This window comes from Salvelinus namaycush, chromosome 27 (genome assembly GCF_016432855.1).
Source record: "Salvelinus namaycush isolate Seneca chromosome 27, SaNama_1.0, whole genome shotgun sequence".
Classification (NCBI taxonomy): domain Eukaryota; kingdom Metazoa; phylum Chordata; class Actinopteri; order Salmoniformes; family Salmonidae; genus Salvelinus; species Salvelinus namaycush.
Window position 1 is genome coordinate 1,669,379 of NC_052333.1, and position 17,887 is coordinate 1,687,265.

At 47.3% G+C, this 17,887-nt stretch overlaps 1 protein-coding gene across 1 annotated transcript in view; it reads right to left on the reverse strand.

The window, feature by feature from the left end:
* Nucleotides 1-13,318, reverse strand: part of kiaa1522 (KIAA1522 ortholog) — a 61,568-nt gene extending 48,250 nt beyond the window's left edge. Inside the window, exon 1 of the mRNA XM_038965793.1 lies at nt 13,111-13,318. Coding sequence (XP_038821721.1) covers nt 13,111-13,318 — 208 coding nt within the window. The remainder of the gene's footprint in view (nt 1-13,110) is intronic.
* Nucleotides 13,319-17,887: the final 4,569 nt, after the last annotated feature.

The window sequence follows — 17,887 nt, forward strand, 5'->3', positions numbered from 1 at the left end:
AACTAGCCTACCTGGTTAAATAAAGGTGAAATAACTAGCCTACCTGGTTAAATAAAGGTGAAATAACTAGCCTACCTGGTTAAATAAAGGTGAAATAACTGGCCTACCTGGTTAAATAAAGGTGAAATAACTAGCCTACCTGTTTAAATAAAGGTGAAATAACTAGCCTACCTGGTTAAATAAAGGTCAAATAAAAAATTTAGCCAATGAACAAAGTATATATATTTAAACAACAATACAGTGTTAGTTAGACACAGGACAGGATGCCAGCACTCTAGGTCCATAAAGACACAGGACAGGATGTCAGGACTCTAGGTCCATAAAGACACAGGACAGGATGCCAGGACTCTAGGTCCATAAAGACACAGGACAGGATGCCAGTACTCTAGGTCCATAAAGACACAGGACAGGATGCCAGGACTCTAGGTCCATAAAGACACAGGACAGGATGCCAGGACTCTAGGTCCATAAAGACACAGGACAGGATGCCAGGACTCTAGGTCCATAAAGACACAGGACAGGATGTCAGGACTCTAGGTCCATAAAGACACCGGACAGGATGCCAGGACTCTAGGTCCATAAAGACACAGGACAGGATGTCAGGACTCTAGGTCCATAAAGACACAGGACAGGATGCCAGGACTCTAGGTCCATAAAGACACAGGACAGGATGCCAGGACTCTAGGTCCATAAAGACACAGGACAGGATGCCAGCAATCTAGATTCACAACAGGGACTGTGGAAGAGGGAAGAAGAGGTAAGATACTCATAAGAATAGATACTCATGAGATAAAATACTCATACGATACTGACAAGATAAAATACTCATACGATAGGATACTGATAAGATAAGATACTTATATGAATAGATACTCATCAGATAAAATACTCACAAGATACTCATAAGATAAGATACTGATAAGATAAGATACTGATAAGATACGATACTCACAAGATACTCATAAGATACGATACTCACAAGATACTCATAATATAAGATAATAATAAGATAGGATTCACATAAGATAAGATGTACTGACAAGAGATAGAAAATCAAGGAAATGTGGCATCGCAATATTTCTTAATTTAATCAACGTACCACAGCGACGACTCAAGACAGTGGTAGCTTAAAGACAATATGACATCATATGAGTATCGTTGGTAAACAGAACGCTAAATAAAAACATTTATTCAAAGCAGACTATGCTCTGGGGAGAGTTTAATTAGTATCGGAATGTCTTCTTCTACATGAATGGAAAAGATGACTCTCTCTCCTCTATAACAGGAGTGATAAGGGGAGCCACTCTCTCCTCTGTAACAGGAGTGAGGGGAACGACCCTGTAAACTGAAATCATCTGTGTTGATTCCTTAACTAGATTACTAAACCCATGGCGTTCCATCATGACTTAACTAGATTTAGGTTGCGTGGAGAGCACAGGCTGCGCTGTGACTAAGGAAGTGTTTCGGTTTTTGAAGTGTCACAAGTTACTCATCACTGACTGACTGGCTGCACACATAACCTCGTTGTGCTGGAGATTTCTGTTTCCAAAATGGCACACTCTTCTCTACATGGTGTTAAGACCAGGGCACACAGTGAAACAGCCTAAAAGGGTTCACCGCTTTACTACTTTACTAATAGTGTCACGTCCTGGCCTTAGTTATCTTTGTTTTCTTTATTATTTTAGTTAGGTCAGGGTGTGACATGGGGAATGTTTGTGTGTTTTTGTCTCGTCTAGGGTGTTTGTATTGTCTAGGTTTTTTTCTGTAGAGTTCATGGGGTTGTGTTCAGTGTAGGTGTTTATGTAAGTCTATGGTTGCCTAGATTGGTTCTCAATTAGAGACAGCTGTCTATCGTTGTCTCTGATTGGGAGCCATATTTAGGCAGCCATAGTCATTAGGTAGGTTGTGGGTAATTGTCTATGTGTTAGTTGCCAGTGTCTGCACTTATTTGTTTTGTATAGCGTCGTCGGTTTGTTGTTTTTGTTTTAGTTTGTATAGTGTTCGTTTCGTTTGTCTTCTTCTAATAAAGAGAAGAATGTATTTATATCACGCTGCGCCTTGGTCCTCTCTTTCACCCGAAGACGATCATGACAAATAGAGAGAATAGAGATCACAATTCACTACTTTACTAATAGAGATCACAATTCACTACGTTAGTAATAGAGATCACAATTCGCTACTTTACTAATAGAGAGAATAGAGATCACAATTCACTACTTTACTAATAGAGATCACAATTCACTACGTTAGTAATAGAGATCCCAAGTCGCTACTTTACTAATAGAGAGAATAGAGATCACAATTCACTACTTTACTAATAGAGAGAATAGAGATCGCAATTCACTACAGACAGACAGACAGACATCCCCTTAAATAAGTCCAGCTGCTTGACTAATGAACTATTGGCAGTATGATGCCTGAATACAGTGGAACTGCTTGACTAATGAACTATTGGCAGTATGATGCCTGAATACAGTGGAACTGCTTGACTAATGAACTATTGGCAGTATGATGCCTGAATACAGTGGAACTGCTTGACTAATGAACTATTGGCAGTATGATGCCTGAATACAGTGGAACTGCTTGACTAATGAACTATTGGCAGTATGATGCCTGAATACAGTGGAACTGCTTGGCTAATGAACTATTGGCAGTATGATGCCTGAATACAGTGGAACTGCTTGACTAATGAACTATTGGCAGTATGATGCCTGAATACAGTGGAACTGCTTGGCTAATGAACTATTGGCAGTATGATGCCTGAATACAGTGGAACTGCTTGGCTAATGAACTATTGGCAGTATGATGCCTGAATACAGTGGAACTGCTTGACTAATGAACTATTGGCAGTATGATGCCTGAATACAGTGGAACTGCTTGGCTAATGAACTATTGGCAGTATGATGCCTGAATACAGTGGAACTGCTTGGCTAATGAACTATTGGCAGTATGATGCCTGAATACAGTGGAACTGCTTGACTAATGAACTATGAAGTCTAAGCTCTGTGCGCTATGTCCTGGTTCCATGCTGATTTAATTTCTAGACATCGAGCGCAGAAATGACCTCCTCTCTCTCACTGAGATCAGCAATCTGAACTCCGCCAAGGCTTTGGGGGTTTCATATCATAAAAAGAGAACAACTTAAAGCTGTTTCCATGAAATGTACAGAGCATTGACAGCCAAACATTCAGTGTGTCACCGTAAAGATATAACAACTGCTATAGTAACAGGTTAGAGGTTAGCAGTGACAACCATGTATCGACCAAGCCTGGTCAAGAACGGTCCACTAAAGTTGACGGTCAATGACAGATAGTTTGTGTGTGGACCTGCTCATTCGTATATACAGTACCAGTTAAACGTTTGGACACACCTACTCATTCAAGGTTTTTCTTTATTTTTTAAAACTATTTTCAACGTTGTAGAGTAATAGTGAATCCATAAAGACTATGACATAACCGAATGTGGAATCAAGTAGTAACCAAAAATGTGTTAATTAAACAAATAAACAAATATTTTATATTTGAGATTCTGCGAATTAGCCACCCTTTGCCTTGATGAAGCCTTTGCACACTCTTGGCATTCTCTTAACCAGCTTCATGAGGTAGTCACCTGGAAGGCTTTTCCAACAGTCTTGAAAGAGTCCCCACATATGCTGAGCATTTGTTGGCTGCTTTTCCTTCAGTCTGCGGTCCAACTCATCCCAAACCATCTCAATTGGGTTGAGGTCGGGGGATTGTGGAGGCCAGGTCATCTGATGCAGCACTCCATTGCTCTGCGTATTGGTCAAATAGCCCTTACACAGCCTGAAGGTGTGTTTTGGGTCATTGTCCTGTTGAAAACAAATGATAGTCCCACTAAGCGCAAACCAGATGTGATGGTGTATTGCTGCAGAATGCTGTGGTAGCCATGCTGGTTAAGTGTGCCTTGAATTCTAAATAAATCACAGACAGTGTCACCAACAAAGCTCTCCCACACCATCACAACTCCTCCTCCATGCTTCACGGTGGGAACCACACATGCAGAGATCATCCGTTCACCTACTCTGCGTCTCACAAAGACACGGCGGTTGGAATTAAAAATCTCAAATTTGGACTCATCAGACCAATTGACAGATTTCCACCAGTCTAATGTCCATTGCTCGTGTTTCTTGGCCCAAACAAGTCTCTTCTTCTTGTTGGTGTCCTTTAGTAGTGGTTTCTTTGCAGCAATTCAACCATGAAGGCCTGATTCACACAGTCTCTTCTGAACAGTTGATGTTGAGATGTGTCTGTTACTTGAACTCTGTGAAGCATTTATTTGGTCCGCAGTCTGAGGTGTAGTTACCTCTAATGAACTTATCCTCTGCAGCAGAGGTAACTCTGGGTCTTCTTTTCCTGTGGCGGTCCTCATTAGAGACAGTTTCATCATAGCGCTTGATGGTTTTTGCGACTGCACTTGATGAAACTTTCAAAGTTCTTTACATTCTCCGGATTGACTGACCTTCATGTCTTAAAGTAATGATGGACTGTCATTTCTCTTTGCTTATTTGAGCTGTTCTTGCCATAATATGGACTTGGTATTTTACCAAATAGGTCTATCTTCTGTATACAATCCCTACCTTGTCACAACTCAACTGATAGTCTCAAACCAATTAAGAAGGAAAGAAATTCCTAAAATTCACTTTTAACAAGGCACACCTGTTAATTGAAATGCATTCCAGGTAACTACCTCATGAAGCTTGTTGAGAGAATACCAAGAGTGTGCAAATCTGTCATCAAGGCATAGGCTACTTTGAAGAATCTCAAATATAAAATATGTTTTGATTTGTTTAACACTTTTTGGGTTACTACATGATTCCATATGTGTTATTTCATAGTTTTGATGTCTTCACTGTTATTCTACAATGTAGAAAATAATAAAAAATAAAGAAAAACCCTTGAATGAATAGATTTGACTGGTACTGCATGTGTAGAGTAGTACTCCTTGCTGTAACAAGCCTGAATGTGACATTACAGAGGTGAGCTACAGACAGGCAAGTGAATTCCTCACAGGAACTAACAAAAGACAGGCACTGTCAAGACGACTCTACAGCCCCTTGGGGTCCTTGCAAACACTGTGATAGAAGAGGAGAGAAGAATGGCAGATGTTCTACATACTGGTTCTGACAGAAACACACCTGAATGTTCAACAAGCTATCTCTGTACCGGTTCTGACAGAAACCCACCTAAATGTTCAACAAGCTATCTCTGTACCGGTTCTGACAGAAACAAACCTAAATGTTATACAAGCTATCTCTGTACCGGTTCTGACAGAAACACACCTAAATGTTCTACAAGCTATCTCTGTACCGGTTCTGACAGAAACACACCTGAATGTTCTACAAGCTATCTCTGTACCGGTTCTGACAGAAACACACCTGAATGTTCTACAAGCTATCTCTGTACCGGTTCTGACAGAAACACACCTAAATGTTCTACAAGCTATCTCTGTACCGGTTCTGACAGAAACACACCTGAATGTTCTACAAGCTATCTCTGTACCGGTTCTGACAGAAACACACCTGAATGTTCAACAAGCTATCTCTGTACCGGTTCTGACAGAAACCCACCTAAATGTTCAACAAGCTATCTCTGTACCGGTTCTGACAGAAACACACCTGCATGTTCAACAAGCTATCTCTGTGCCGGTTCTGACAGAAACACACCTGAATGTTCTACAAGCTATCTCTGTACCGGTTCTGACAGAAACACACCTGAATGTTCAACAAGCTATCTCTGTACCGGTTCTGACAGAAACCCACCTAAATGTTCAACAAGCTATCTCTGTACCGGTTCTGACAGAAACCCACCTAAATGTTCAACAAGCTATCTCTGTACCGGTTCTGACAGAAACACACCTGAATGTTCAACAAGCTATCTCTGTACCGGTTCTGACAGAAACACACCTAAATGTTTTACAAGCTATCTCTGTACCGGTTCTGACAGAAACACACCTGAATGTTCAACAAGCTATCTCTGTACCGGTTCTGACAGAAACACACCTAAATGTTTTACAAGCTATCTCTGTACCGGTTCTGACAGAAACACACCTGAATGTTCAACAAGCTATCTCTGTACCGGTTCTGACAGAAACACACCTGAATGTTCAACAAGCTATCTCTGTACCGGTTCTGACAGAAACCCACCTAAATGTTCAAAAAGCTATCTCTGTACCGGTTGTGACAGAAACACACCTAAATGTCAGGTAGAGATTAATGGGATGAGATGGGAGAGAGAGGGAGAAATAGATATATTGGGGGGGGGGGGGGGGGGGGGGAGAGAGAGAGAGAGAGAGAGAGAGAGTGAAAGGTCATCCACCAAACAGAAGGTCTTACTGCAGGATGCCACAGAACACCTGACATTCACTCGGCGGCACAAGATGCAAATATACCCCCCAACTCTGCATGTGAGCAGTGTGATTCATTCCTGGTCCTGCAGAGCCACAGGGGGACAAATACACTACATCACCAAAAGTATGTGGACAACTGCTCTTCGAACATCTCATTCCAAAATCATGGGCATCAATATGGAGTTGGTCCCCCCTTTGCTGTTATAACAGCCTCCAGTCTTCTGGGAAGGCTTTCCACTAGATGTTGGAACATTGCTGCGGGGGACTTGCTTCCATTCAGCCACAAGAGCATTAGTGACGTCAGACCCTGATGTTTGGCGATTAGACCTGGCTCGCAGTCGGCGTTCCAACTCATCCCAAAGGTGTTAGATGGGGTTGAGGGCAGGGCTCTGTACAGGCCAGTCAAGTTCTTCAACACCGATCTCGACAAACCATTTCTGTATGGACCTCGCTTGTGCACGGGGGCCTTGTCATGCCGAAACAGGAAAGGGCCTTCCCCAAACTGCACAGAATAATCTAGAACAGGGGTGTCAAACTCATTCCACGGAGGGCCTAGTGTCTGCAGGTTTTTGGTTTTTCCTTTCAATAAAGCCCTAGACAACCAGGTGTGGGGAGTTCCTAACTAATTAGTGATGTTAATTCATCAATCAAGTACAAGGGAGGAGCGAAAACCCGCAGACACTCGGCCCCCCGTGGAATGAGTTTGACACCTGTGATCTAGAATGTCATTGTATGCTGTAGCATTAAGATTTCCCTTCACTGGAACTAAGGGGCCTGAACCATGAAAAACAGCCCCAGACCATTATTCCTCCTCCACCAAACTTTACAGTTGGCAATATGCATTGGGGCAGGTAGCGTTCTCCTGGCATCCACCAAATCCAGATTAGTCTGTCAGACTACCAGATGGTGAAACGTGTTTCCAATGGCGGCAAGCTTTACACCACTCCAGTCAACGCTTGGCATTGGTGATCTTAGGCTTGTGCGCGGCTGCTCGGCCATGGAAACCCACTTCATGAAGCTCCTGACGAACAGTTATTGTGCTGACGTTGCTTCCAGAGGCAGTTTGGAACTCGGTAGTGAGTGTTGCAGCAGAGAACAGAAGATTTTTACGAGCTACGTACTTCAGCACTCAGTGGTCTCGTTCTGTGAGCTTGTGTGGCCTACCACTTCACGGCTGAGCCGTTGTTGCTCCTAGACATTTCCACTTCACAATAACAGCACTTTACAGTTGACCGGGGTGGCAGCTCTAGCAGGTCAGAAGTTTGACGAACTGACTTTTTATGTAAAGGTGGCACCCTATGACGATGCCACGTTGAAAGTCACTGAGCTCTTCAGTACGGCTCATTCTACTGCCAGTGTTTGTCTATGGAGATTGCATGGCGGTGTGCTCGATGCTATACACCTGTCAGCAACGGGTGTGGCTAAAATAGCCGAATCCACTAATTTGAAGGGGTGTCCACATACTTTTCTATATATAATGTATTTGTTCTAGCTCAGCACTAACCTGATTCAGTTAACTATTCCGTTGGAATAGAATACAGAACCCCCATGAAGGGTGAGCCAAAGAGATGAAGAGATGGGGGACTTAATAACCATAGGGATAGATAGAGGACTCATCTTTATATCAGTGCCGTTATAGTTCTGTGACAGCATGGACTAGAGAGAGGCTAGAGAGAAATAAGAAACGAGGAAATAAGGGTCTACTTTTTCATGGTGGCTGGAGGAGGACAAAAGGAGAGAGACGCCTTGACTCTGATTACTGAAACCAGTCTCTCTCTGTGTCTCTCTCTCTCTCTCTGTGTCTCTCTCTCTCTCTCTGTCTCTCTCTCTCTCTCTCTCTCTCTGTGTCTCTCGCTCTCTCTTTCTCATTCTCTCTCGCTCTCTCTCTCTGTCTCTGTCTTCATCCCTTCTCTCTCTTTCTCTAGTCCATCCATCTTCTGGCCCTCTCTGACCTGGAGGTTCTCACTGTCAGTGGAACATCTCTGTCTGTCTGTCTGTCTGTCTGCCTGTCTGCCTGTCTGCCTGTCTGCCTGTCTGTCTGTCTGTCTGTCTGTCTGTCTGTCTGTCTGTCTGTCTGTCTGTCTGTCTGTCTGCAGTCTGGAATGTGGTGTGGAGAGCTGTTCTGTTATCTCTGATAAAACAAATAGAGAGGAGGGGTCTAAGTTCCCTTAGAGACAGAGAGATAAAGAGAGGCAGACATAGAGAGGGGTGGAAGGGCTCACACACACACACACACACACACACACACACACACACACACACACACACACACACACACACACACACACACACACACACACACACACACACACACACACACACACACACACACACACAGCCATCCCCTGCTACAAACAGAGGTCTGTCTATCCAGATCCGAGGAGTTGGAACCCCTGATGTACTGTATGCTGCAGATGAGTCACACACATGATGTTAGTTAGCTATCCAGATAGATAGGCCTGTTGTATCTCTCTCTCTCTGTCTCTCTCTGGCTCTCTCTTTCTGTCTCTCTCTCTCTCTCTCTCTCTCTCTCTCTCTCTCTCTCTCTCTCTCTCTCTCTCTCTCTCTCTCTCTCTCTCTCTCTCTTTCTGTCTCTCTCTCTCTCTCTCTCTCTCTTTCTCTCTCTCTTTCATCTGCCGTTATTGGGCTGTCCTCCCCTGTTATTCTCCTTCTCATTCATGGTTCAAGGTTTATTCAGAAACTCCATCCTTACTGATGGCCACTCATCCCACCCATACAAACCAAATAGATATATTCCCTCTGATTGGGAACCATATCAGGCCACCATAGAAATACAAAAAACACCTAGATGACCCACCCTCGTCACTATCACACCCCAACCAACACAGAGAAAAAACAGCTTACTATGGTCAGGGCGTGACAATGACTTGGGTGACTGGAGTCTGACAATTTTTGGTGATTTCCTCTGACACCGCCTGGTATAGAGGTCCTGGATGGCACGAAGCTTGGCCCCTGTGATGTACTGGGCTGTACGCACTACCCTCTGTAGAGCCGTACGGTTGGCTGACGAGCAGTTGCCATACCAGGTGGTGATGCAAACGGTCAGGAAGCTCTCGATGGTGCAACTGTAGAACTTTTTGAGGATCTGGGGAACCATGCCACATCTTTTCAGTGTCCTGAGAGGGAAAAAGTTTTTTCGTGTCCTCTTCACAACTGTCTTGGTGTGTTTGGACCATGATAGCTCGTTGGTGATGTGGACACCAAGGAACTTGAAACTCTCGACCCACTCAACTACAGCCAAGTTGATGTTTATGGGGGCCTGTTCGGCCCGCTTTTTCCTATAGTCTACGATCAGCCCCTTTGTCTTGTTCACATTGAGGGATAGGTTGTTGGGACTATGGTGGTCTGCAAGAAACATGTAGGTATTTAGGACTCGGTCAGGGAGAGGTTGAAAATGTCAGTGAAGACACTTGCCAGTTGGTCCGTACATGCTCTGAGTACACGTCCTGGTAATCCATCTGGCCCCGCGGTTTTGTGAATGTTGACCTGTTTAAAGGTCTTGCTCACATCGGCTACCGAGAGTGTTATCACGCAGTCGGCCCGGAACAGCTGGTGCTCTCATGCATGCTTCAGTGTGCTAGCCTCAAAGTGTTCCATTTATTTTTTATCCGGAAAAACTCCCCAGTCCTTAACGATTACAAGCATACCCATAACATGATGCAGCCACCACTATGCTTGAAAATATGGAGTGCTACTCAGTAATGTGTTGTATTGGATTTGCCCCAAACATAACACTTTATATTCAGGACAAAAAGTTAATTGTTAAGTTAATTTTATTCTGTACAGCCTTCCTTCTTGTCACTCTCAATTAGGTTAGTATTGTGGAGTAACTACAATTTTGTTTGATCCATCCTCAGTTTTCTCATATCACAACTATTAAATTCTGTAACTTTTTTTAAATCACCATTGGTTAAATCTCCGGCAACTGAGTTAGGAATGACACCTGTATATTTGTAGTGACTGGGTGTATTGACACACCATCCATAGTGTAATTAATAACTTCACCATGCTCAAAGGGATATTCAATGTTTGCTATTTATTATTGCGACCTACCAATAAGTGTCTTTCTTTGCAAAGTATTCGAAAACCTCCCTGTTTTTTTGTGTGGTTGAATTGCGTTTGAAATTCACTGCTTGACTGAGGGATAATTGTATGTGTTGGGTACAGAGATGAGGTAGTCATTCAAAAATCATGTTAACCACTGATATTGCACACAGAGTGAGTCCATGCAACTTATTATGTGACTTGTTAGCCAACAATGGTCGCGCCCCCCGCGGAAATCCAATTAACATAGTAAACAAAATCTGTTTACTTCTTCTTTAAATCTGTTTACTGTTTAAACTAGAGAGATCTGTTTTCTGCCTCTCAATCCACCGCATACACGGATATCGCCCTACTACATCTGCGCTAAAAAGGTGGCAGAGCGGCGTTTGTCTGACCATGAGAAATTACCGGAAAATCGGTCTTCTCACAAAAAATGTCTTTAGCTTCCGAACGGTTTTTGGCCTAGTAACTTATGATCACTCTAATGAAAGATGAATCTCTCACGAACACATTGGGGTTTATCTCTAGGACCTCCTCTCACGAACCTCACAAGACTCGTCTGAAAGTCCTTGGTAAGCATTTAGAAAAATGTATGGACGTTTATGTGGAGATAGTTTAGTGCCTAAAATATGGAGATAAATACATGTAAATAATAAATGTTTCCTGATCTTATATCTCTCAGATTTAGGACAGAGACTTCAGAATAAACTTCCTTTAGATTTTTTTGGGGGGGAGGAGCTATCTGTTATTCAATGTGTTTCTATTGGCTAATAGCAGTAATGCCAAATTCAGTGTTTCATCCAACAATTTTTGTATATATATTTTTTATACCTAAAGGGGTCTTAAAATTCAAACAGGTAAATGATCCTTGGTATGACCATCTTAAAACAATTCTGTATGGTTGCTTATCCCCACAGTAATTATTTATGGATCCATCCAGTAGTGGTTCAGAAAACAGTGCATGCTTAGTGGTGGGCTATAAGAGGAGACGGGAGAAGTCACATGACTAAGTTTAGTGGGAAGAGACAGGTGAATTCACATGACTAAGTTTAGTGGTGGGCTATAAGAGGAGACGGGAGAAGTCACATGACTAAGTTTAGTGGTGGGCTATAAGAGGAGACGGGAGAAGTCACATGACTAAGTTTAGTGGTGGGCTATGAGAGGAGACGGGAGAAGTCACATGACTAAGTTTAGTGGTGGGCTATAAGAGGAGACAGGTGAAGTCACATGACTAAGTTTAGTGGTGGGCTATGAGAGGAGACGGGAGAAGTCACATGACTAAGTTTAGTGGTGAGCTATGAGAGGAGACGGGTGAAGTCACATGACTACGTTTAGTGGTGAGCTATGAGAGGAGACGGGAGAAGTCACATGACTAAGTTTAGTGGGAAGAGACGGGTGAAGTCACATGACTACGTTTATAACTGGCAGGAGGATGGTTTAACTGACGCTGCCTAGCAACAATCAAAAGTTTAATCAAGAGCGAAGCGTGTGCCAATGACACCTTAGCGTTACAGCCAAGTTTCACACTAAGACATACACAGAACTTTACCGAAATCCTTACTAGGCCGTTAGGAAGAAATACAAGTTTAGACTTTGATACCAGCAATACCTTTCAGATGTAAACAAAAGGAGGAAATGAGTTGGCTGAAAAAACGTATGAAAGGGATAAGACAGTACACTCTCCCGTCACTGTCCGTACCTCAACTACCTCAACTACCTCACAATATCTGGAGTCTTTACACAGACAGTACACTCTCCCATCACTGTCCGTACCTCAACTACCTCACAATATCTGGAGTCTTTACACAGACAGTACACTCTCCTGTCACTGTCCGTACCTCAACTACCTCAACTACCTCACAATATCTGGAGTCTTTACATAGACAGTACACTCCCGTCACTGTCCGTACCTCAACTACCTCAACTACCTCACAATATCTGGAGTCTTTACACAGACAGTACACTCTCCTGTCACTGTCCGTACCTCAACTACCTCAACTACCTCACAATATCTGGAGTCTTTACACAGCCAGTACACTCTCCCATCACTGTCCGTACCTCAACTACCTCAACTACCTCACAATATCTGGAGTCTTTACATAGACAGTACACTCTCCTGTCACTGTCCGTACCTCAACTACCTCAACTACCTCACAATATCTGGAGTCTTTACACAGCCAGTACACTCTCCCATCACTGTCCGTACCTCAACTACCTCAACTACCTCACAATATCTGGAGTCTTTACACAGACAGTACACTCTCCCATCACTGTCAATACCTCAACTACCTCAACTACCTCACAATATCTGGAGTCTTTACATAGACAGTACACTCCCGTCACTGTCCGTACCTCAACTACCTCAACTACCTCACAATATCTGGAGTCTTTACACAGCCAGTACACTCTCCCATCACTGTCAATACCTCAACTACCTCATACTGTATACAATAAGCCTGCCTCATCTCCGCGAGGCAACACGTCTTCATGTTATGACATCATCGCCACCACAACCAAAGATAAGTAATGATCGTTGCACAGAGGGACAGAACTATCTCTAGAAATATCTAGAAGACAGGTGACATCATGCCTGTGACATCACAGACTGCTGAAATCAATTAAATCGAAACAAGAAAACACATCATCACATCACATCTGATCATCCAGCTCTGGTCCTACCTGTTTTCAGTTTATCCACCCATCCAAAGTGCCAGAAGGCTTTGGTCTTCCCCGTGTTGGGGCTGGGGTTAACACCATGTTTAGAGCCTGAGCGGGAGTCAGGGTTGGGGCTGGGGTTAGGACCAGGTTTAGAACCTTTGGGTTGTGAAGAGGGTCCGTTCCGAGCTGCAGAGACCCTCTTCTTGTTCTTGTGGACGTTGTTCCCCATGGTGATGCAATCCAGGGTAATCCTCGCCACCCGACAGGTGTCTACTGTCCAGGTGAAGGAGCGCTCCTGAAAGGCAACATCTGTTTTTTCCCTTTACTGTAACTCACACCCCCCTGGTCCTGTAGCTCTACCCCCCTGGTCCTGTAACTACACCCCCCTGGTCCTGTAGCTCATACCCCCCTGGTCCTGTAACTCACACCCCCCTGGTCCTGTAACTCACACCCCCCTGGTCCTGTAGCTCATACCCCCGTGGTCCTGTAACTCACACCCCCCTGGTCCTGTAACTCATACCCCCCTTGGTCCTGTAGCTCATACCCCCCTGGTCCTGTAACTCACACCCCCCTGGTCCTGTAACTCATACCCCCCCTGGTCCTGTAGCTCATACCCCCCTGGTCCTGTAACTCACACCCCCCTTGGTCCTGTAACTCACACCCCCTTGGTCCTGTAGCTTATACCCCCCTGGTCCTGTAACTCACACCCCCCTGGTCCTGTAACTCACACCCCCCTTGGTCCTGTAGCTCATACCCCCCTGGTCCTGTAACTCACATCCCCCTGGTCCTGTAACTCACACCCCCCTTGGTCCTGTAGCTCATACCCCCCTGGTCCTGTAACTCACACCCCCCTTGGTCCTGTAGCTCATACCCCCCTGGTCCTGTAACTCACACCCCCTGGTCCGTAGCTAACCCCTGGTCCTGTAACTCACACCCCCCCTGGTCCTGTAACTCACCCCCCCCCTGGTCCTGTAACTACACCCCCTGGTCCTGTAACTCACCCCCCCCCCCCCGGTCCTGTAACTCACACCCCCCTGGTCCTGTAACTGATCCCCCCTGGTCCTGTAGCTCATACCCCCTGGTCCTGTAACTCATACCCCCCTGGTCCTGTACTCACACCCCCCTGGTCCTGTAACTCACCCCCCCCCCCCCCCCCCCCCCCGGTCCTGTAACTCACACCCCCCCTGGTCCTGTAACTGATCCCCCCTGGTCCTGTAGCTCATACCCCCCTGGTCCTGTAGCTCATACCCCCCTGGTCCTGTAACTACACCCCCCTGGTCCTGTAACTCACACCCCCCTGGTCCTGTAACTCACACCCCCCTGGTCTGTAACTCACACCCCCCTGGTCCTGTAACTCACACCCCCCCTGGTCCTGTATACCCACCCCGTCCTACTCACACCCCCCTGGTCCTGTAACTCACACCCCCCTGGTCCTGTAACTCACACCCCCCCTGGTCCTGTAACTCACACCCCCCTGGTCCTGTAACTCACACCCCCCCCTGTCCGTAATGATCCCCTGGTCCTGTAGCTCATACCCCCCTGGTCCTGTAGCTCATACCCCCTCGGTCCTGTAACTCACACCCCCCCTGGTCCTGTAACTCCCCCCCCCCCCCACCGGTCCTGTAACTGATCCCCCCTGGTCCTGTAGCTCATACCCCCCTGGTCCTGTAACTCACACCCCCCTGGTCCTGTAACTCACACCCCCTTGGTCCTGTAGCTTACACCCCCCCTGGTCCTGTAGCTCACACCCCCCCGTCCTGTAACTCACACCCACCTGGTACTGTAGCTCATACCCCCCTGGTCCTGTAGCTCACACCCCCCTGGTCCTGTAGCTCACACCCCCCTGGTCCTGTAACTCACACCCCTGGTCCTGTAACTCACACCCCCCTGGTCCTGTAACTCACCCCCCCCCCCGGTCCTGTAACTCACACCCCCTGGTCCTGTAGCTCATACCCCCCTGGTCCTGTAACTCACACCCCCCTGGTCCTGTAGCTCACCCCCCCCCCCCCCCCCCCCCCCCCCCCCCCCCCCGGTCCTGTAACTCACCCCCCCCCCCCCCCGGTCCTGTAACTCATACCCCCCTGGTCCTGTAACTCACACCCCCCTGGTCCTGAACTGATCCCCCCTGGTCCTGTAGCTCATACCCCCCTGGTCCTGTAACTCACACCCCCCCTGGTCCGTAACTCACACCCCCCTGGTCCTGTAACTCATACCCCCCTGGTCCTGTAGCTCATACCCCCCTGGTCCTGTAACTCACACCCCCCCTGGTCCTGTAACTCACACCCCCCTGGTCCTGTAACGATCCCCCTGGTCCTGTAGCTCATACCCCTGGTCCTGTAACTCACCCCCCCCCCCCCCCCCCCGGTCCTGTAACTCACCCCCCCGGTCCTGTAACTCATTCCCCCTGGTCCTGTAGCTCATACCCCCTGGTCCTGTAACTCACACCCCCCTGGTCCTGTAACTCACACCCCCCTGGTCCTGTAACTCACACCCCCCTGGTCCTGTAACTCACACCCTCCTGGTCCTGTAACTCACACCCCCTGGTCTGTAGCTCATACCCCTGGTCCTGTAGCTCATACCCCCTGGTCCTGTACTCACACCCCCCTGGTCCTGTAACTCACACCCCCCCTGGTCCTGTAACTCACACCCCCCCTGGTCCTGTAACTCACACCCCCCTGGTCCTGTAACTCACACCCCCTGGTCCTGTAGCTTACACCCCCTGGTCCTGTAGCTCACCCCCCCCCTGGTCCTGTAACTCACACCCCCTGGTCCTGTAGCTCATACCCCCCTGGTCCTGTAACTCACACCCCCCTGGTCCTGTAACTCACACCCCCCTGGTCCTGTAACTCACCCCCTGGTCTGTACTCTCACCCCCCTGGTCCTGTAACTCACACCCCCCTGGTCCTGTAACTACACCCCCCTGGTCCTGTAACTCACACCCCCTGGTCCTGTAACTCACACCCCCCTGGTCCTGAGCTTACACCCCCCCTGGTCCTGTAGCTCACCCCCCCCCCTGGTCCTGTAACTCACCCCCCCCGGTCCTGTAGCTCATACCCCCTGGTCCTGTAACTCACACCCCCCTGGTCCTGTACTCACACCCCCCTGGTCCTGTAACTCACACCCCCCTGGTCCTGTAACTCACACCCCCCTGGTCCTGTAACTCACACCCCCCGGTCCTGTAACTCACACCCCCCTGTCCTGTAACTCACACCCCCTGGTCCTGTAACTCACACCCCCCCTGGTCCTGTAACTTACACCCCCCTGGTCCTGTAACTCACACCCCCCTGGTCCTGTAGCTTACACCCCCCCTGGTCCTGTAGCTCACACCCCCCCTGGTCCTGTAACTCACACCCCCCTGGTACTGTAGCTCATACCCCCCTGGTCCTGTAACTCACACCCCCCTGGTCCTGTAACTCACACCCCCCCTGGTCCTGTAACTCATACCCCCCTGGTCCTGTAACTCACACCCCCCTGGTCCTGTAGCTCATACCCCCCTGGTCCTGTAACTCACACCCCCTGGTCCTGTAGCTCATACCCCCTGGTCCTGTAGCTCATACCCCCCTGGTCCTGTAACTCACACCCCCCTGGTACTGTAGCTCATACCCCCCTGGTCCTGTAGCTCACACCCCCTGGTCCTGTAACTCCCCCCCCCCCCCCCCCCCTCCCCCCCGGTCCTGTAAGTCGAACACAGCCCTACACAGTCATATCACAAAGTCACAAACACGTGATCATACACACACCACAAGTCACAAACACGTGATCATACACACACACAAAGTCACAAACACGTGATCATACACACACACAAAGTCACAAACACGTGATCATACACACACACAAAGTCACAAACACGTGATCATACACACACACAAAGTCACAAACACGTGATCATACACACACACAAAGTCACAAACACGTGATCATACACACACTACTGGAAAAACTCAACGTCGTGCCTTCCCTGTATTTGCTAAATACACATTTAGCTCTAAATCTGTCTAGAGACCCACTCATTATCTCACGCTCCACATCGTCCTAGTAAACACAGACACTGCTCCAGCTATCACACAGTACCAGCACTGCCACACACCTACCCTCACAGCCAATACTCCGCCTGTCACACAAATAAACTGGCTCCTTGCTCACACACACTGTCAGTCCAATACATTCAGCGGCAGCGACCATAATGTCCCACTCTGAAAGCGTGTCTGTGTGTTCCCCTTGTCTCTCTCTCTCTCTCTCTCTCTCTCTCTCTCTCTCTCTCTCTCTCTCTCTCTCTCTCTCTCTCTCTCAGACTCCCCCTCCCCCCCCTCTCTCTCTCTCTCTCTCTCTCTCTCTCTCTCTGTCAAACTACCCGTCTCCCCCCCCTCTCTCTCTCTCTCTCTGTGTCAAACTACCCGTCTCCCCCCCCCCTCTCTCTCTCTGTCTCTCTCTCTCTCTCTCTCTCTCTCTCTCTCTCTCTCGCTCTCTCTCTCTCTCTCTCTCTGTCAAACTACCCGTCTCTCCCCCCCCCCCCCCCCTCCTCTCTCTCTCTGTCAAATTACCCATCTCTCTCTCTGTCAAACTACCATCTCTTCCCCTCTCTCTCTCTCTGTCAAACTACCCGTCTCTCTCTCTCTCTCTCTCTCTCTCTCTCTCTCTCTCTCTCTCTCTCTCTCTGTCAAACTACCCGTCTCCCTCTCTCTCTCTCTCGCTGTCAAACTACCCGTCTCTCTGTCTCTCTCTCGCTCTCTCTCTTCCTCCCCCGTCTCTCTCTCTCTCTTTCTCCTTCACTCAGAGTTATTATTGTCCCCCCCTC